Raw genomic sequence first — 12,723 nt, forward strand, 5'->3', positions numbered from 1 at the left:
AGGGAATATTTCAACTATGCAATGTTTAAGAAGTGTGGTAGAGCGTTTAAGGTAGCATAGAGAATCGAATCTTCATTGATTTCAGAATATGGATTCAAAACACATGAACTCAGGCAAAGATTAATGAAGTTTAATAAAAGACACTTTAAGGTACGTACACGATCAAGAATATATCTTAACAATATGCAGAAACAAGACAAATTATTATAAAACGATTACGTAGCGTATATAGTAACACAAATATAACAAAGAGATGGAGAGAGAGAGAGAGAGAGAGAGAGAGGTTTTAGAGGTAGAGAGAGAGTTAGAGGAATTACACAGTTTCAGGAATACTTTCGATAATCAAGAGACCAGAGGATTCTCAGACAACCCGAAACTAGCTTTTGTTTCAAAGATCAGATTAGAATGAGCCTACTTGTGTCGTGGTTGGGAAGAGACCTCGTCTGGTGCGTAGAGCGCTGTTTCTTTAGGAGCGTCGCGGGTTTCCGGGTGGCGTCACGTGGTTGTTTGAAGCAGAGTGGAAACACTAGGCTTTCGCTCGTAAAAAATCAAGAAAGCAGCTTAAAACTTGTGTAAAAATAAAGACTTAGTCTTATAAACGGAAAATAAACGGAGAGCAAAGCTCTCTGAAGAGAAGTTGAAGCTAGAAGTTAGAGTGAGACTAGAATTAGGACGGAGGACTAGACTAGACTAACTATTTTCGGGGTCGTTCCATTTTATGAATGAAACGGGAGCACGCCTATTCTGCACGGGAGAGCCAATCACGAGTGGGGATTTTGTGGTGCCAAGATTTCCTTTGTCTGTGAAGGTACGCCTCCTGAGCGCGCGGGGAGAGGTCAGAGTTTACTCTGACATCCTTCTGCACATCAGTAAATGTTTAATAATGCATAATAGATTGTTTCCCAAAACGAATTCGGAGTCGTCTAATTTTCTGGTTTACAACCATACCAAGCTTGATACTGTTAGATCATGTTATAGAGAATTATATTGATTTTTGGGTATTTCACGCATCTAATGGTTGTTTCTAATCCGGTAAAGACGCATTCTCCATCAGATTTTGCATGCGTATTAATCGCCGTCTCAAACAGAAAGTTGCATTCTCACAAAAAGCGTTTTTCTCACTTTTAGAGTTCTCGTGCGTGTGGCTCTGTTTCTTACCCCCACTGTGTGTGTGTGTGTGTGTGTGTGTGTGTGTGTGGCGGGCGAGACGCGTATGTGACCTGTTAACCTTACAGGTGTAAAACATGTGGTTAGTGTGTGTGCGTTCAGCTTTATGACAATGCATGAATGGAGCTTCACGACGGGAAGTCCATGCTTTAAAGAACCCAGACGCTGTGTGCGTCGTTCGCTGGACGATAAATAAAATTAAAACCCCAGGATACCTCACCTTATCTGGCAGAGAATCAACTAAAAGCTTTCAGAATGCGTTAATGTCTCTGGTACAAAGGGAAGAAGACGCTATAGAATGCATTAACTCACAAAGTCTGTGTTTTCTCTAAGTTTCGAAAAATGTCAAGAATGCTTTTAGCCATGCAACAAGTCAACAAGTAGAAAATGTATGTTTTATATTTCACCATCTGGCATTTGTGCTACACAACATATGGAAATGGAGGCGCCCTTGGGCAGTAATGTCAACTAGTGAAAAAGTTTGGTACTGCGCCCAAACACAATCTTAATGAAAGCTTCTTTTTTGAGATATCAACCTAAAATTTGAAACACAACTTGTTCAGATTTTTTTGCATTTTTAGAGTCCTCTATATTGTACATTTTCATAAACTCAAACTTCTAAAACTTTTGAACTTCTGAAAGCACTATCTGCTAAATGTCTTCTTTTAAACAAGACCAATCTTACATCTATATTCCAAAGCATTCTTGAATTACAACCATTTAAGTTTGGAAGGTGCATTTTCATGTCTTGTGGTGGCCAGAAGGTAACAGTCCATCACAACGCAGCACAGTCACCTGCAGCACCATGGAGAGCACCATCAGAGGGCACAAGATCTGGGTGAAACAGTGGTGTTCAGGACCAAGGACAGCTCTAACACAGGTGTGCAGCATTCCCCTCTGACAGGCAGCCTCAGCTGCAGGCTGTTGGGCCCAATTAATAATCACATAAAAGTGAACAAAGAAGCCACAGTAGGGAGAGAAGCAGGGGAAGAGGACAGACACAGTGTTGGATGCATTCAAGCCCAGCCAGCCCAATTACCCTCTTGAAGATAGAGGCTTAATTGACGGCGTGAGTAAAGTGAATCTCCTCAACTAATCATACACCTCTTCTGCCTCTTTTCCAGAAGTAAATTGATGCAAAAGGAGCCACCTGAGAAAGAAGTACCTAAGTTCAAGTTTTCTCCCCTTTACCCTTAACCCTGCTTTATGACAAATAAAGAACTTTAAGTTTTGCTCCAGTGAAGTTCGGCCTGGTGAATGATTTAGAGGACCTAGAGGAGTCCCAAAGTGCGTGGTCAAGTCCTATCGTCCTCGTACCAAAACCAGATGGGAGTACACGATTCTGTAATGACTACAGAAAACTGAATGAAGTTTCCCAGTTCGATACCTACCCTATGCCAAGGATAGATGAGCTAATCGAGCGACTGGGCCCTGCACGTTTTATCACAACCCTTGACTTGACCAAAGGGTACTGGCAAGTACCTCTAACCCCCCAAGCCAAACCAAAAACTGCCTTCTCCACTCCTGAGGGGACCTTTCAATACCGGGTTCTTCCTTTTGGGGTCCACGGAGCACCAGCCACGTTGCAAAGGCTCATGGATAGAGTCCTCCGTCCCCACCAGCAATATGCTGCTGCATATATTGACGACATTGTTATCCATGACAGGAGTTGGGAGGAGCATCTTCACCATCTAGAGGCTGTATTACAAGCAATACGGTCAGCGGCTCTTACAGCTAATCCAGGCAAGTGTTCACTCGCCCAAGAAGAGGCCAACTATCTAGGGTACACTGTGGGGAAAGGAAATGTGAAGCCCCAACCTAAGAAAATCGACACCATACTTGAGGCCCCGACCTCAAACCAAGAAACAGGTAAGAACCTTCCCTGGGCTACTTGGTTACTACCGAATATTCATACCTGGCTTCGCCACAAAAGCAGCCCCCCCTAACTGAATTGACCCGCAAGTACCTCCCAAACCAGGTGAGCTGGACCAAAGAAGCAGAACAGGCCTTCATCGAACTCAAGCAGTCTCTCTGTTGTGAACCAGTCCTACAAGCCCCAAACTTCAACAAACCGTTTGTTCCACAAACAGATGCCTCTGAAGTAGGGGTCTCTGTCTCAGTTGCAGGATGGCATGGAACACCCCGTCATGTTTATTAGCCGTAAGTTGCTGCCCCATGAGAAGAATTATGCCACAATCGAAAAAGAGTGTCTTGCTGTAAAATGGGCTTTTGAAAAATTGAGGTATTACCTGTTGGGTCGAAAATTTGTTTTAATAACTGATCATGCTCCCCTAAAATGGATGTCTCAAAACAAAGGGAAAAATGCAAGAATCACTCGCTGGTTTCTTCAGTTGCAGGACTTCCAGTTTAAAGTAGAACACCGGGCTGGGAGTTCTCATGCGAATGCTGATGCCTTGTCCAGGAGGCATGACTGCTCTTGGGCGTGCACTCCAAATAGGAATTTAGAGCTAGAAAAGGGGGTATGTGGTGGCCAGAAGGTAACAGTCTATCACAACGCAGCACAGTCACCTGCAGCACCATGGAGAGCACCATCCGAGGGCACAAGGTCTGGGTGAAACAGTGGTGTTCAGGACCAAGGACAGCTCTAACACAGGTGTGCAGCATTCCCCTCTGACAGGCAGCCTCAGCTGCAGGCTGTTGGGCCCAATTAGTAATCACATAAAAGTGAACAAAGAAGCCACAGTAGGGAGAGAAGCAGGGGAAGAGGACAGACACAGTGTTGGATGCATTCAAGCCCAGCCAGCCCAACTACCCTCTTGAAGATAGAGGCTTAATTGATGGCGTGAGTAAAGTGAATCTCCTCAACTAATCCTACACCTCTTCTGCTTCTTTTCCAGAAGTAAATTGATGCAAAAGGAGCCACCTGAGACAGAAGAAGTACCTAAGTTCAAGTTTTCTCCCCTTTACCCTTAACCCTGCTTTATGACAAATAAAGAACTTTAAGTTTTGCTCCAGTGAAGTTCGGCCTGGTGAATGATTTACTTTGAATTCCAGAGCTATCCCTCTCAGCCTTGTGTGTGAAGTTAAACAAGTCTGAAATATATTGTATCATCATTTTTCACAGATATGCATACTACAAGAGTGTTGGACTTACGTTTAAGTTTATTTGTTTACAAGGGCAGTGCACATTAATAAACATGGCTGTAAATGTGCCAGAATTTGACCCGAATCATGATTCGTTCATACTGAAAAATGAACAGATTTTTGCTAAAAGATCCAGGGAGTTTAACCTCCGAATTCCTAAAATGCAAATCACATTAGTGGCGCCAGCGTGGCTGCCGTAAACGACCCTTCCGACACCTTAAAGCTGCTGTCGGCAAGTCTGGCAGATTGAGTGGACTTAGACAAAATTTTGAATGTTTACAACTCTCATGCCCCTCCCCCACTACCAACGAGTACCCGCCCATCGTCAGTGCGTGTGTACCTGATTTTCTGTGAACGCGTCCGTCTCTTCAGCATCGATCAACACCATAGACTCGGAGGTAGGCTGCCCTGGCTAATCTATCCATAGATAGCAATAACCGAGGAATTGGAAGCTTGTTATTAGATTTTCTCTCTGCCATCACGCTTCGTACAATCTTCAGGCGAACTTCAGGCGTGTCGTGTGTATGTGATATTGTAACGTCACCGTCTGCGCGAGGGAGGGGGATCTGTGATTTGTGCACGACCTGTGATTGACAGTCAGATCTCACACCCCCTGCGCTGATTAGACCCGATGAACCGGGAGCGGTGGATTTTTGCAAAACAAAATAACACGCTTCAGGTGGACTTAGAAGCTCGGTTTTTTTCTAAAACCACCTTATTTATGTTGTTCTGTCGGATTATAGTGTCAATTTCACTGAATTTGATCAAAAAAAAATTGCTGACGGCAGCTTTAACAACTCTTGATGGCCCACAGAACAAACAGACAGCCATCGCGAGACCCTTTGGCCAAAGCTTCAGACAGATCAAAATTACTCTTTGCACCACAGGTGGCATGAGTGCGATCGCTCCAGACATTCCAATACACACACACACACACACACACACACACATACACACAGTTACATTAAACTCAGTAATAAGCCATTGCCTTGCATTTGTAGTGTGATTTTAGCTTTACAGACGTCAGGACTAATACAAGAAATAAATTTTTAGCCTAACACTGTACACCCTGCACTCGATTGTTGTCACGTCGCAACAGCGTCCACACCAGACGTGACAATGTGACCATTGAAAATCAATTTGTTCTTCATATCGGAAGTAGCACGAGCGCTTAAAGTACGTCAGAAATAGAACGGGGCATCAGTTTGCCGTGGGGAATTTGTTGTGATTGATCACTTCCAGTGTAGACAGCATCACTGATTATAATGGGTTCTATTTGTTTTTGTCGCGCCGCTCTCGTCTGGTGTAGACACGGTGTAACTGCGATAGTATTCTGTACTTATGATATATTTATTATTTGCTTTCTGTTTTTTTTGTTTTTTTTAATTATTGATCATATATAATTATTTTAATGAATTAACATATGGTGTATTTGATCTAGAGCAAATTCAGAGGGAGATTGATCGAGTTATTGGACAGAACAGAATCCCTACAATGGAAGACAGGAAGTCCCTTCCTTTCACTGATGCTGTGATTCATGAAGTGCAACGATATATGGACATTGTCCCACTAAATGTTCCCCATTATGCCACACATGACATCTCGTTCAGAGGTTACGTAATACCAAAGGTAACGGTGAACACATACAATGGTCACCTCCTCTTATCTTGGAAATGACTAGATTTGTGAAAATGCATAAAATATTTCCCAATAATCTCTAGTTGGTGAATTGTGTTGAATCTGGATATTTTGTGTAATTTTGAATGTATTTTATTTCCCCAGGACACAGTAATTCTTCCCATGCTGCACTCTGTCCTAAGGGATGAGGTACAGTGGGAAACCCCTTGGACATTTAACCCAGAGCACTTTCTGGATGCCAATGGCAACTTTAAAAAGAATCCAGCCTTTTTCCCTTTTTCTGCAGGTAAACTCTGTAAAGTCTCTCATGTCAATCCAGAGTTAATCAAAGTTCCCTATCAGTCGGTCACTATTACTTATGTCGTGACCGACAAATAGGAATCTCGCTAGAGAGGCCAAATTGACTTCGAGTGAAACTTAAAACAAGCACACATTGGCGTGCAATCATTTGCATCAGCTGCGCAGTCTTGCAGCGCGGGTATATAATAAGCAGCTGGGTGATTGCACTGTAGCTTTTTGCTTCGGAGCCAACCACTTCAATGCTTCATCTGCAAGAGTGTGACTTCTACAAGCCTCTTCTTTGAACCTCTCCTTTCTGGTGCAGGTGTTACAGCACGGCAGCGTGAGCAGTCTTTTTTCTTTTCTCTCTCTCTCTTCTCTGTTTTTAATTTTTTTCTCTGGTTTGAGCAAACAAAAAGCTGTTGTAACAGCTGGTTTAGGTGCACCGTCAGAGCACTCAAAAGCCGTTTTTTACAGCTGGTAAGACCTGCCAGCTAGAGAGAGAGAGAGACAGCGCACAGACAGGTGCACATTCCTGTCTGTGTTTGCAGTGACTGACCCCTGCGTGCTTTAGCACCAGTGAGAGCAGTCCCTAAAAGAGCTTACACAGATACGTCTTTTAAAGAAGAAAAAAAAGATGACTTTCTATCTGTGTGTTTCTGGATGCGGTCGTTACCTGGGGTCACGGGATGGTCACGATCGCTGCCACGTGTGTCTGGGCATTGAGCACGCGGAGGCAGCATTCGTGGATGAGTCATTTACCCATTGTGGGATGATGACCATCGTGGAGCTTCGGTCGAGACTCTCGTTCCTGCAAAGGAGCTGATTCCTCGTGCCTCTGCCTCGATCCAATCCTCCTCAGAGGGTTGCTTCGGGCGGTGGCACGGGAGACCTGAGGATCACGGTGAGCGCGCTTCCTTCGGGGAACCAACCCCCTAGGGCCTCGTCCCTCTCATGCTCAGCTGCCAGTTGAGCCACCAACAGAACGTGCTGGACTATCCACGAGGTGTGTACCAGTCGTTTCCTTTAATGCTCCCCGTGACGATCAGATGTCGATCGCTGCATCGGAGAGTGGGTCAGACCTCTGTACTCTTTCGGGTGTGTCAGCGGTGCCCGAGACGGACCCCTGGCCATGCTTTCCCGGGCCGCCAACAGGGTCGCTGTGGCTGTGTATGGCTAACATGCGGGAGACCGACAAGCTCCAGTTCCTTAACTCCCTCGTGTCCCAGACCGGCCTCTTCGGCGACACGGTCGAGAACTTCGCCCAGCAGTTCTCGGCTGTACAGAAGCAGACTAAGGCCATTAGACACATCCTGCCGCGACAGTCAGCTGCTGCCTCCACCCCACCGTCCGCGGCCCCTCAGTCTGCTCGTCGCCGGGGTAGTCCTCCAGCGTCTGCCCCTGCTCCCGCGCCGCAGCAGCAGCCTCCATCTAAATGGCCCCGTGGAGCCAGTCGAAGGCAGGCCGGGTGAACGATGAACGCATCAATCTCTCCCACGGAAGAGGGCCGGGTGGAAAATCCTTTGTTCCATTTTATTTGTGTTCCGTCGCTGGGCTCAAAACCAGCGGTACCCAAATTTTCAATAAAAGAGCAGTTTCTAAAATCTCTGGGTCCAAAGAGGACACGAAGAGCAGTGGGGGCAGAGAATCCTCACCACTCTCATCCGCCTCCTCTATCAGTTCTATTTCGAGAACGCAACCAAGCCACCTCCTGCCCCGTGGAACCAGGTAAGTGTTGCACAGCACACTCAGACTCCGCTCTGGGTTGCCTCCCAGAGAGAGCCTCCCGAGCCGGTTCCCTGTGTTCCACCTCGCTGCCCCACTCCGGGTACGCCTATGGTCCCTTTGGTCCCGCTTGTATGGTCTCTGCGAGCCTGGTTAGCGCTCCCCAGTCTGTCTCGCTGGCTCATTCGGACCATCAGGCTCGGCTATGCGATTCAGTTCGCCCGGCGTCCCCCCAAGTTTCGGGCCATCCACTCCACTACAGTGAGAGCAGCCGATGCCCATGTCTTGCGTGCGGAGATAGCAGTCCTAATGGCAAAGGACGCGATAGAGCCGGTCCCTCCAACCGGCAAGGTGATCTACGCTCCCGTCGCATGTCGCAACTCGCCCGTCATCTCTTCCTCTGGAGTCAGATGCATCTGAGGTCGCTTCGAGTCATGTATGTCCCCGGTGTGCTCAACCGTATGGCCGACGAGCTATCAAGAGCTGTGCTGCCGGGTGAATGGCGACTCCACCCCCAGGCAGTTCAGCTGATTTGTAGAGAGTTCGGGGAGGCTCAGGTAGACCTGTTCGCCTCCTCAGAGATCTCCAACTGCCAGCTGTTTTACTCTCTGACCGAGGGAACACTCGGCACGGACGCACTGGCAGACCTTGTGCAAAGTCAGGGAGGACGAGGAGCAGGTCCTTCTGGTGGCTCCCTACTGGCCTACCCGGACTTGGTTCCCAGAACTCATGCTCCTCGTGACAGTCCCTCCCTGGCCCATTCCTCTGAGGAAGGATCTTCTGACTCAGAGACGGGGCACCCTATGGCAGCAGCTGTGGCATTTTGTTAGGGATTCCTATTTGTCGGTCATGACATAGTGACCGACGTATAGGGAACGTCTCGGTTACGTATGTAACCCTCGTTCCCTGAAGGAGGGAACGGAGATGTATGTCCCGTCGCCACATCTGCTGCCGCCCGCCGGGGCGGCCAGCTTATCAGGCTTGGCTCCTCAGCGAAAAACTACAGTGCAATTACCCAGCTGCTCGTTATATATCCGTGATGCGAAGCTGTGCAGCTGATGCAAATCATTGCACGCCAATGTGTATTGGCTTGTTTTAAGTTTCACTCAAATTAGATTGGCCTCTCTAGCGAGATTCCTATTTGTCGGTCACGACATACGTCTCCGTTCCCTCCTTCAGGGTTACATACGTAACCGAGACGTTATCTTTCTAGCTTTGCAAACGAGTTTAGAATTGTGGGACTGAGTGCACTCCCTATCTACATTCCGGTACAAACAAACACATACACACACACACACACACACACACACACACACACACACACACACACACACACACACACACACACACACACACACCCACACACACACTGTTTACTATCTTTGTGGGGACTCTCCATACACACTCACTCACCACATGAATAACCTTTTATCAATTTATTTTCCACCTTTTATAACATGAATAATTTTATTTGGTCATGCATCTCTGCAGGTAAACGCTCTTGTGTGGGTGAGTCTCTGGCTCGTATGGAGCTCTTTCTGTTCATCGTGTCTCTTCTTCAGAAGTTCAGCTTCAGTAGTCCAAAGGGTCCAGATGGCGTAGACCCCAGTCCTGAATTCAGCAGCTTTGCCAACATGCCTCGATTATATGAGCTCATTGCCTCCCCCCGCTGAGCAACATAGATATTGCTACTTGTCTCATTTTACAAGAATGTAGACATACAGTATATATATGGAGAGAGAGTGGCCATAATAAGCAGAGTACAAATTGATCAAAGGATATATCTTTTGTATACGATTTTTTGATGACCCTATTTTGTCAAAATTACCTCCAAAAAACTGAAAAGGATTAATGTAATGTAAAATAAAAAGCATTAATGTAAAATAAAATAATTAATTTTTACATTGTAGATCCATTTATTTTTAGATTTTGTATTGATTGTTGAACTTATTTACAAACAGGGCTGTACTAATCGGTATGAAGCTTTGACGTTTCCTAACTTTTTTGCATGTCTATTCACGTTGTGAGTGTGGTGAAAAAAATATGTTTAACGCAAAACTTTCCTCACATAGAGAGGCAGCACCTGTCGGGGCAATCTTTCTTTTGTGCTTGTTTTAAGGGCGATGATGTCATAACATGACGACAGGAATTAAAAGCTTCTTCGGAAAACTTAAAGAGAAGGTTCAAATGTAGATATGACATGACGAAAATTACGGTCAGTACGGCCATATGAACGTCAAAGTATGGACTCGTTCTAGTAGTTATGGAATTCCGGTAGTTCTAGTGTTAAAGGATTTAAAAGGATAGGTTACCAAAGATGATATGAGTGTGTGAGTAAGTGAGTAAATGATCAAGTCTAACTTTTTGAATGTTCTGTGGGGAGATGATCACGCAAAACAACATTTTGTAATAGGAATAGGAAATTCCAGGGTTTCTGTTCAACTGGGAAAAAGAGTAAAAAGATGTTATTACATTGATTGATGATTACATCCTTTAATGTGAAAACCTAAAAAAATCATGTGCATTTCAACAAATGTACCTTAGTGAAGCAAGAAGGTTTTTGGTGTGATGTTTAACTTGCTAGATCTTACATAAGGATAAAGTAGATGGTATCCATTAAGCTCCTGGTGATCCACAACCTGCAGTTCAGAAGTGCAATTACTCGTCAGCTCATAACTTTGCAAATATTCTATGTACCAGGCTTTGAGGATGAATGACACTTTGTTGTTCACAATTATCATTTAACAATCTCGCCAAAGTCGGGCAGTCCACTGGTGTGCCCTACAGACAAAAACATTCCCTCCGAGTACTTGGTACCATAGATACATGCATGGGTTGAAAGAAGTACTGTGCTTATGTTTCCATATTTATGCTCAATGCCCTGCCTCACTGAACGTTCAAGTGTGTCAGGTGAAACGACAGCAACACGTCCTGCTTCTAGATCAGGTTTGAAAACACTTGGCAAATCAAAGTAGTGAGCCAAAGCAAGCTGATGTGAGCAGGACATTCTTGAAGTTTTTACTGTCATGCAACTCTATTGAAGAATTTCTGCTTCGCCTCAAAGCGAATAGTCCAAAAATCTGTCAGAGGCCCAAATCGACTAATCATTTCAGGATAGTGTTCCAAGAAGTGATGCTTGGAAAGAATGCAGAAATCTGGGAAAAACTCTTTGAGCAAGCACTTGTGTTCTGAGATTTTGTACTCCAAGTAGCACAATGTCTCATCAGCAAAGACTTAACTCTGTTGGTAATATACCTTCAAACAGGTCATGCATAAAATCTGGAGGAAACCCTTGAACTTTCTAGAAATAATTAAGTTTCTCAAGAACATAGTCTCTCTGTACTCCATTCAGGGAAACCAGTGAATTAGTCTCCAATTCCTTAAGGGTCGGTTTGTGAGTTTCAATTGTCCTGAGTGGAAACACCCCCTCTCTGACGTCATGCAAGTCAATATTCTTGCGACTAACTAGGCAAAATCTGCAGAATTGATCAACATTGAAACTTTCTTGGAAGCCAGCTAGCGAGTGGGCTCCCAAGTTGTCCGCTAACACATACAACACAGAACCCTTGACACTTGTTCCCAATTTTTGAACATATAATCCTTCCTCTTCAAGGACTTGAATGTCCTTAACCCTCTGGGGACCAAGGTGTTTTTGGGGCCCTTGGGATGTTTTGAAATGCCCTGACATTTGTGCTTTTTTCAGTTATTTATAAACATGTTAATGGCAAAGGTGTAAATTCACTCTATATAGCACAAACAGGGCTACCATAATATGTGAGCAACATGTATGTACATGTTTGTATTTTTAAGAGAATAATGTTTATGCGTGGTTATTGAAAAAAATAAAAATGAAAGTTGCTGGAATAGACCACAAAACGCATACTAAATATGTGTTCCGGAGACTTTTGACTAATGGATGCTGTCGCTTCGAGTTCTGGCTTCAAAATGATGTGAAAAACATCCTGCCTAATCGTTCACATAAAACAATACATTGATTTAAACTTTGTAAGACCATTTTTTTGTAAGACCGAGGATTATGCATGGGTGTGGTGATGGCCCAGACACACCCCCAATGGCCCATCATGAGGCAAGCCTAAACAAAGAGCTTTGAATCTTTTTTGTTTTTCAATCTGTTTTATTGTAATTCCACTATGTGGAGGAACTAAATAGATTCATCAATAGAGCTAGTAAATTCAATTTAAGAGGAACTGAAGTCTTTCAGAAACCCGAGTTTAGAATAAAATTAAAGGAAAGATGCGTCTCAATACAAGGTGTCAGTCTGTGGAACAATCTAAATAGTGAAATTAAAACTTCAACATCGTTTTTTGTTTTTAAGAAGAGTGTAAAAGCATTACTAATAGAAACATATAATGCATCAATTTAGCAGGAAATGTGATATTTGATTTATGTCTTTGTATATGTGTTGCAAAGTAGATGTGTGTTGTAAGCGCACCTCTTTGGAATTGTAATTTAACTTATGTTGATAAGGGGCAGATATTATAAGTTTATCTTCTTTCTGCTCCTTTTCATTTCTTTTTCAAAAGAATGAAATAAAAATATAAATGAAAATGAAAAATGAAAAAATGAACTAAATGTTCAACTGAAGACACAAGTGAACATTACATGCCTGGCATTTGGTGTGTCCTTCTTTTTACCAAGCTGTCCTTTGCAAAGCACACAAATCTTGCGACCAACTGTGCAAAAAGGAATATTTCGCAAAACTGCAATTGAAACAGTTTTTGCGCATTTACAGTCACCTGACTTAGAAGACGCGGTGTGTTTGGGATCCGTGTACGCAAATAATAATAA

At 44.2% G+C, this 12,723-nt stretch overlaps 1 protein-coding gene across 1 annotated transcript in view; it reads left to right on the forward strand.

The window, feature by feature from the left end:
* Window positions 1–9,809, forward strand: part of LOC306997605 (cytochrome P450 2G1-like) — a 29,897-nt gene extending 20,088 nt beyond the window's left edge. Inside the window, exons 7-9 of the mRNA XM_079610951.1 lie at window positions 5,714–5,901; window positions 6,055–6,196; window positions 9,406–9,809. Of these exons, the coding sequence (XP_079467077.1) occupies window positions 5,714–5,901; window positions 6,055–6,196; window positions 9,406–9,587 (512 nt within the window). The 3' untranslated portion in view covers window positions 9,588–9,809. The remainder of the gene's footprint in view (window positions 1–5,713; window positions 5,902–6,054; window positions 6,197–9,405) is intronic.
* Window positions 9,810–12,723: the final 2,914 nt, after the last annotated feature.

This window comes from Phoxinus phoxinus (genome assembly GCF_949152265.1).
Source record: "Phoxinus phoxinus genome assembly, chromosome: 4".
In the NCBI taxonomy this organism is placed as follows: Eukaryota; Metazoa; Chordata; class Actinopteri; order Cypriniformes; family Leuciscidae; genus Phoxinus; species Phoxinus phoxinus.